The 8,922-nt window shown below is 36.1% G+C and overlaps 1 protein-coding gene across 6 annotated transcripts in view; it reads left to right on the top strand.

The window, feature by feature from the left end:
- The first annotated feature begins 264 nt into the window (after positions 1-264).
- LOC126213194 (zinc finger protein 726-like) overlaps positions 265-8,922 on the top strand; it is a 117,820-nt gene continuing 109,162 nt past the window's right edge. For 5 of the 6 annotated variants that reach the window (XM_049940822.1, XM_049940823.1, XM_049940820.1 and 2 more), the window contains exons 1-2: positions 265-346; positions 7,383-7,471. In XM_049940822.1, coding sequence (XP_049796779.1) covers positions 7,400-7,471 — 72 coding nt within the window. In that variant the 5' untranslated portion in view covers positions 265-346; positions 7,383-7,399. Of the gene's footprint in view, positions 347-892; positions 1,093-7,382; positions 7,472-8,922 lie in introns of those variants that run through there. The other variant, XM_049940821.1, reaches the window with a different exon arrangement.

The raw sequence follows: 8,922 nt of genomic DNA, 5'->3' as shown, positions 1-8,922 counted from the left end.
ACAACTTTTACAGTGGTGAGTGTTGCGACTGTTAAGTTAGACTGTGGTACAGTGAAGATTTAAATTTGCGAGAAATTTTCAAACGCATTTCTTCAATAACAGCTATTTTAAGTTATGTAGTTGTTATACTAAAATAGCGATAAGGATTTACCAAAGTGATAGAGTAGGTATTCTACCTTAATTTAATTTTCGCATTTTATCTTTCCGGTTTTTCCAAGCTCCTTATCTCACAGCCCACGGCAGAGTGCTTTGTCTTGCTGTAAGATCTTTGGTTTAGCTGGTTTCTTTCAGTGAGTAGTCAGCTGCAAGTTCGTGGTTTAGCGGAAATTTGTGTGATATTCTCCAGGTAATTTTTAAGCGTTTATAAACTGCAAGCTAGAGTAAATGAAGAAAATTGTTTCGCAAGTAAATTAGCGCGGTACTTCATTTCTAACACAATAACAGTTGAGTTTGGCGAGTCTAATAGTTCGTGAATATCTTGTGATGACGCTGTGGAAGCTATATTTGAGGTTTCTGTCTTTTAATTTTTAATGGGTACATAAGGACGAGATTTTATTCTGTATTCGTGATCACATCACCTATAGTGTGCTTGGTGAAGGTGTACGAGTGCTATAAATTTTCAGGTTATGTTCATAACAACTAAATACCCGAGTTATTAGAGCTTGTTGTTTTTGGCCTGTCCGGTAAAATCGCTACGTGTATCTTTGTAAAAGAAATGGCTTAGAATGCGACGTGTTGTTAGGAGTAGTTTGTCCATGCAGTGATCTCCGTCATGTACTTCGAGACTGACGAGAAAAGGTGGACAGTGTGACATTCAAACATTCGCTATTAGAGGTGGCAAAAAATAACGTGATAGAAATAACCGGTTATTGAGAAGTAACTGTTACTGCGATAACCGTTTCTCTGATACAGGCAGTTATTTCAATAACTGTCTAGTGTCAACAGTGCCTCGCGCCATCTGTTGACCGAAGATCGTAATACGCTTTCCCGTCAATTCATCGGAGATCTGGCTACGAACGAAGGAGAGTGATAGACCATTTGGAAGGCGTTTTATAGGCCATGGGAATAACTGAGACTGCACGCCATCTGTTGGTAAGAGCTTTGTACTTCGTTACTTTTAGTACAAACAATTAATTAAAGTTAATATCCGAGCGGTGGCTGATAGGAACTGCGGTACAGGCATTAACAAGTACGGTCGTTCCCTTGAGCCACCGCCTCATATGTCAATTTAGCTTGAACGGATAGTATAAAGAGAGTTACCATAAGGAATACGAGCGACTATGGAAATAACTGTGAGAGATCGGTATTTTCCTCTGGCAGTTATCGTTACTGGCTCACAGTTCTCATTCCCTGGCAGTTGTCGGGCTACCATTACAGGTAACCGGGAAGTTCGTAACGGAGTAACTGTGTCTGTGTTCCTGATACAGTGACTCCAGTCTTAGACCCCGGTGATATTTCAGAGACGATAGTTACTGGAGCGAACAAATATTTACGTACTTCTTCGGAAATAGCCGCTGGCCATCGCAAATGACAAGTAACATGTCAGAAAGTATAACATAATACAGTTGAATTAATAATTATCGTCGTCATTTGTCAGGAGATTATCAAAATATGTGAATATATTACAGTAACTGCTAATATTTACAGAATTGAAACGCTGTCAGAATAAAACAGTTACGTACTTTTAATAAATTTATCATACACAGAATACCCGATCTTCACTGTTGCAACCAAGTGCTGTCAAAACTGAAATAGGGTGAAGTGGGATAAGTGTAACCACGTTTTGGCATAGTTCAACTTTGACACCAAATTGCCAACTTGTTGTTGAAGATATGATTTTGAAATTTCTCATGCTTAAAGTTTCACTTATTGACTTTTAAACAATATACATTTTGTTTTTTAAAGAAAAAATTATATGGTCAAATAATTGTTTTCAAAATTTTGTGTTGTGAGGTTACACTTGCCCCCACATTGTTGTACCCATATAGAGCATTGTAAGAGAGACTTGGGGTAAGTGACCCGATTACCCAATTTTTACTAAATTTGAGAATTTTTAAATTATTAAAATATCTTAAATTTTACTCAAGATATGAACTTTTTTGCACACGCCTCTTTGTATATTATGAAATACACAGAAAATGTTAGCTAAACTAAAAAATAAGTGTTAGCCTAAACCATAAAACACTGAAACAGACCGCATCATAGATGATTTATTTTTGTTTTTGGCCAGTAATTTATTAGTTTAAATTCTACAAAAGTAATATTTTTTTTCTTTAGTAGGCAATTTAACAGAAATAATAAAATATCTAGTCTCAAGAGAAAAGAAAAAATCACTTTATAAGTTCACTTTCTATTATTTTTCATAGTAATCGAACTAAAGTTGTTGGCAATTTGTGTTTAATGCTAAACTGCCCTAATTAAACTTATTATATTCACACTTAGGCCCTAACTATTATTTAGTCACTGAATATTGTATGAATCAAATGTAACACCAAATGTCAGGTCTCCCTTGTGACCGAAAGTAGGCACAGGCAGCACTGAAATGACATCAGAGGAGGGAACTTGCGTCTCATCTCTTCTATCAGGCCAATAGAATGTGGTTCCATGCTTTGTCTTACTTTTGCATCTGAGGAAAATCACTTCTGAATCTCCTGAATGAATAATTTTGGTGACTTGGTCAATAAAATGAACTTTCTTACATTTTGTTGCAAAAGCTACCAGTTTCCAACGGTAATTTTATCTTTGGCTTAAAAAATGTTTGCTTCTTCTTCTTATTCACAGCTTATCATTTCTTTCCTGAGATCATCCAGTGTTCTCATCTTCATCACTACTTATTAAAGATAGGCCTCCTTCAGTTTCACTATCTTCACTTGTTGATTCAACTTCGTCTTTTTTTCTTGTTACCCACATGAGCAATTAGGGATTTTTTTCCACCACATTCTGAGATGACATTTCAGATAAAGTAACAGCACTTTGTTTGGAAGATTTACTTTTTATTACCAAGCCCTTTTTTATGCCAATAATGCTTTTTTGTTTTGCTTTCTCCTTATATTCTTTTTTCCTTTAAAATCTTTTTCTTTATAGATAGCATCTTGAAAAGTGATAACTTCAGCTCCTGGTGCAATCCTTTTCTTCTTTGTTTTACCAGTGGGACTACACTGTTGGACTGTTTCCAATAATAACCTTTCAAATGACATCAGAAGTTCCAGAACATAATGAAACATTGGTTAGCTTGGGAATGGTTGAGAAAGAACTCTGATACTGGGAGAACTACAGGGCTCAGTAGATGTAGGCCTATAAAATTCTGGAGGTTGTTCAGCTGGAAGCTTCCCAAAAATCTGAGTACTTTCTATTAGAGACTTAGCTTCCACACAGTCTGGCTGCATTATTGTGAGCTGGCAATGGATTTGTTTCTGCCAAAGATTTGGTATGAGCTACATATCTTTTATATGCCTCCGGATCATATTTAGTTTTATCAATTACTTCTCTACTGTAAGGGAATATTCCTGCTTTTTGAAAACCACTGTTCAACAATTCAGGTGGTGTTTCATTCCATACAGCAGTGAGGAGAGTGAAGAGATTGGAAAAGTCACGTTTGCTAATTTTTACCCTTGATTACGTCTCTGGTGATGAGTTAACTTTTGGTCCCAAGTAGATTTCACACACAGGAAGGCCAGTTTAGTTGATCTAGTGTGATGGCAAAAACAGTGTTATGGCTTAAATAAATAAATATGTTCTGGTAAGTTTGTTTGGGGCAAGTGTAACCCCCCCCCCCTAGTTACACTTGCCCCAGCTGATTGGTTACACTTGCCCCACATGGGAAAAAGTTGGGGTAAGTGTAACCATGCCTGCCATATCAAGAGCTTTATCAGTAGAGTGAAATGACTCTCATATTTGAAATTATCATGCAAAAGTTAGTTTGTAACCAAAAAATTGTGCAGTTATCTTTAAAACTGCAAAAATGACAGACCACCAAATTCTGAGCATGTCACTCTCTCGCAGAGTGAAAATGTAATGTCGATTCAAGTCCAAAAATTAATTACCAATTTATGTCAGATTTGACAACTTAGGGTTAAATATAACAAAGAAAGGAGTAAATTAACACGTGTGATAGGTCAGAGGTAAAAATACAGCTTCTTTAAGGCACCATAAGCCGTGGTTACACTAACCCCATGGTTACACTTACCCCACTTCACCCTATATCAGAATTTTTACCTAAGCTGGTCTATCAGTCTCTCTTATGATATTCATCTACAGAGTAGAACGAAGGGTCAACTGAAGCGTCCGATTCCACCCGTCTGCTTCGACGTAAAGGTGTTTTTGTGAGTGAATGTCATTACGGCACAGTCTTTGAGTTGGTTTTTGTGTGTGTGTTTTGGGGGGGGGGGGGCTAGCCGATCTAGTTTGCAGTGCCGGAATTTGCTGGTGGTAATTAATTTTTTTTCTAGTTGTGATGTTTTGTGTATTTATGGAGTATTGAATGTGATTTAATTTATGTAGGGATGTTTGATTTGTGGATTTTTGGGATTGTGGTTTTATTTTTCGCAGTTATAGGTGCTGGTTTTTTGGTATCAGTAGTTGTGGTGGTTCTATATAGGTAACAGGAAATGACCGATTCCCATTTTCATAGTTGTAGGTGTTGATGTTTTGGTATCGTCATCTGAGGTTGAGAATTATCAGGTTCCAATTTTCGTACTTTTAGCTGTGGGCATTGGTGTTGTCACCTATGGTTGACCTATATTGTTCAAGGGAAGTGTCAGATTCCTGCAGATTTTTGTTGGTGTACCAGAATCCTGTATTTTTTTTCTTTTTGTTCTTCATTTTGTGTTTTGGGATCATGATGTGTTTTTATTTTTTACTAGCTTGTCCTCACCCTAAAACCCCCAACTTCCCACAGTTGTCCCGTTGGTTTGATTGTATTTTTGGTGGGAGATGTTATTGTATTATTTATATGTATCTTCATGTTTGTTGCCATGTGTATGTAGTGATGTCATAGACACACTTAAAATAGCCATTTCCGGCATATTGAGGACGTCCCAGATCAAAGCAGACACGTGGAATCAGACACTTCTGTATCAAAAAGTCTTTCAAACACACTGTAAACCGTGCTTTATCTGAAACAGAGTTTTTAATGGTTGCTGACAGTTTATTGAAAATGCATGTTCCTGAATATTGGACCACTTTTGGACCAAGGTAAGTGATTTTAGGTCTTTATGTAGATTGCTGTTCCTATTTCTAGTACTGATTATGTATTGAGCTATTGGTTGGAAATACTTGTAACAAATTTCATTAAGGAATAATTATACTAGGAAGCAGTGGTTAGAATACAAAGTTCCTTGAACAGGTTCCTACATGATGTTCTTGAATTTATACCACAAACGATTTTTATTCCACACTTTTAGATGCGAAAAACTTTTGCTACGTTTGATGAGTTACCACAGAATATGCTCCCTTATGAAATAATAGAGTGAAAAAATGTGATATGCCCTTCCCAACTGAATTTATCGATTTGTAGTCCCAGAAATGTAACACTGTCAACCTTTTTGATCTGCATGCCTTCATATGTTATAAACATGTCGTAGCTGGAGAAATCGAACAGTTTCCTAATCTCACATAAAACTTGGATTAGCGTACCCACACTTTCCCCAATAGGACTATCTTTTACATGACAGGAGTAAACGAATCTGTCACATTACATATATTTTTTGTTGTATTACAAGGCTGTACACTTATTCTATTAAGTGAGCAGCACAAGAAATTAATCTTCGAATTTAACCTACAGTATTCAGTTTACATATTACTTCATACTTAAAAACGCACATTGTTAACATTTTACTTAAACAGTGCTGTGGCGAAGTTCCGCATACTTTCTGTTGCAGCTGCGAAGATAATATTTCTAATAGCGACCGATAACCTACAAACATATAATATGAAACACTAATAATCGTTCTAACACCAACTAAAATGTACCCGGAGTTAATAAGCTAAGGTTATGAAACGTTTCAAATGACATTCCTGCCATTTCACACTACTCACAGTTATACTGATAATTAAACTGAAGGATTCCAACTATGTCGTTATTTAACTGTAGCCCCTCGGAGTATTTGGTATTCGCTAGCGAAAAATAACTTGACAGTTATTAATAACAGTTAAAAATAACGATTATCAAAGAATAACTGGAACTGTGATAACGGTTACTCCAGAATAGCCGTTTGGCCCACCTCTATTCGCTATGTTAGTATGGTTATGTTGACTTACTCAGCTATAATAATTGTGAAGATAATTTGCTGTGATGTAGACATATAGTGGCTCCAGATTTTAGAGCTAACGTAAGCATGTTTTCAAGTGCCCACAGTTACATCATTTCATGCTTTGAGTATGTTCGCATGAAAGGAAACGCTGTAATTCTGTTGCATTTTGCTAGTTTTCCCTGTGCTTTGGTTACTCGTGTCATTAGTATTCATCTAATCATGTGTAAATACCAGTTTGTTGTAGTGTGTGGGTTTTATTGGAGTTCTGTATAAGGATACTGTAATTTAGGAACTGGCGAAATACGAGGTACAAATTAACTGTAATTCATCTAACATAAAGCGTTACATGTCATCAGAACTGAATAGATCATTCATCATACTTACAGTTAGTAGGAAGTCGTTTTAGTAAATCAGTTTTGTAAGAAAAAACGAACCACTTTTTAATCTTGATGTTAATCAAGAATGAGAACTTTTGCACTGCAGTGAGCAATCTATGGGAGATTTATATGGTTTTCTTTTAATAGCAGGTAAAGATTCCAAAATGATGATGCTTTCTATAAACTGTGTATACATCCGTGAGGAATACAGGTGAAGGAAGTTTCAAGGTAATACCTATGTTGAAAATGCATATTCACTGACAAACGAACAATCCGTTCGTCCAGATTCTCATCATGTCCCTATCGGACTGAAATTAACACAATGAACAAAGTGTAAAATGAATTATTTGGTGTTATTCAGTAATTTTGCTGCAATGTCTTGACCGCTCTGACTGTTTGTAATGCTGAAGTTCGTGCATGCACAAAAAATACACATCTTCCATAATTGTCGCAATAGAAAAGTATCCATGATTCAGTGTTAAAAAAGAGCAGTAGCAACTATAAATACTCGGTTTCCAGTGCATGTTACTTTCAGTGTTCTCACTCTTCATGACCTGAGAAATGTAAATGAGTTTATATCACTGAACCTACTTTTCCTCATCCTTTCTGAATCTGCTTCCTGTGTAATCACCCATTTACTGCACCCATTAGACAAGTGAAAATACTGCCTTTGAGCTGTACTTCATGGTAACAACAGAAACTGAGTACCACTGTTCTTATATAATTGCTTTTTTTTATTTTTCTTTTTTTTCAGATTGCAGAACTAAAGCAATGGACCAGGAGCCAGCTACGTGGATAAAAAAAGAGGAAATGGACGAAGTGAAAACAGAGATACCCTTCATGGTAAGTGGCTTACTTGTATTTCTTAACAGTGTTTCGTTAATTTCTGTGTGCAGTATGGTGCGTGAGTACATAAAATTGATGTCGTGCTGCTGGAAACACAAGTAATTCAGTTTACTAAACAACTGATGAACTTTCACTCTTAAATATGACATTTTGCACAGTGCATTGAACTAAGCCTGTTATTAAACCTCACGTAGAATTCAGCAAGAGTTTCAATTTAATGTTAAGTAAACATGGAAACCTTTTTTTAATGCACAATTCAATTATACTGATAACGTGGTTGCCATAAAGTGGGTATATTCTGCTCTGATGTGCTTCTTTTAAATGACAGCCTTAATGTGCAACTTAAGAATAACTATGACCATAGTGAATCTTAGCAGTGCTATTAAATTTATAAATGGTATGGCGCAGTTAATGCATTATTGCAGTGTATCGTGGTATGGAATAAGAAATGTAATTTATTGATGATGTTGAAGTGACATTTGCATTTCACTAATCTGAGAAGTAAATTTTGTAGTACTATTAACATTAGGTGTCGACCTTGAATATGTGAACAAAGTGTAAGTAGAACGGTCACCAGGGTCATTCCATGTCAAGTGGTCTAAGGGTCCCCACTAGACCATCTCCAATTTCCATGAAATTTTTTCAGGTTGTACATATAGACCTTACATATAGCACTGCCAAATTACAGCTTCATAAGTAGTATGGTGGGGCCACTAGCAACCTTTTTGTAAAGACTCAATTTTTGACATTGTGACTATAGTAAATTCATCATAGTGTGCTATCAAAGTGGCTCATAAATCTTGTATAAAATTTTGACTGTACTTCATTGCGTTGTATCTACTGAAAGGATTAACTTTCTGAAAGATTTTTGAAAATTCGTTTTTTTTCTAATTTTTGACGTCCTATCTCAAACGCTTGAGGGAGTGGCGGCGTATTGGCCCAGTTTGGAAGTATCGTAAATTCGGGGCTGATGCCCAGAGCAGTCTGAGTTATAGTGGGCATGTGGTTAGTCTCCACGTGATCCGTGTATACATTTAGTGATTTTGCTGTTTCCTCTTCGTTTACTGCTCTCACATCAAATGAAAACAAAACAGATGGCTGTGGTGGGAGGCTATCGAGTGAATGAAAATACATACACATAATTACGGAAGCCTAAAATGTGTTGTTAGTTGCAGATTTTATTTTATTTCCACCTTTCTGACAGTCAAGCATTTATTGCCTTGCTGAACAATGAGGCTATTTTTGTCGATTTGCTAAAGAAATTTTCTTTTATTAATCTTTTCTGCTGAGGCAGAAAATATATTTGAAACGAGGTGTTTAATTCTGCACACTGTTTGCTGCATCATTTAAAGTGCACGTTTTCAACTTGTAACACGTATGGCATTATGCCATAATAAAGAACCAAACATGAGATAATATAGTACTGGTATTATAAGAAAATTTACATT

The sequence above is a fragment of the Schistocerca nitens genome, chromosome 11 (assembly GCF_023898315.1).
Source record: "Schistocerca nitens isolate TAMUIC-IGC-003100 chromosome 11, iqSchNite1.1, whole genome shotgun sequence".
NCBI lineage: Eukaryota > Metazoa > Arthropoda > Insecta > Orthoptera > Acrididae > Schistocerca > Schistocerca nitens.
The sequence above is the reverse complement of the archived record's forward strand: the minus strand, read 5'-3'. Positions and strand labels throughout refer to the sequence as shown.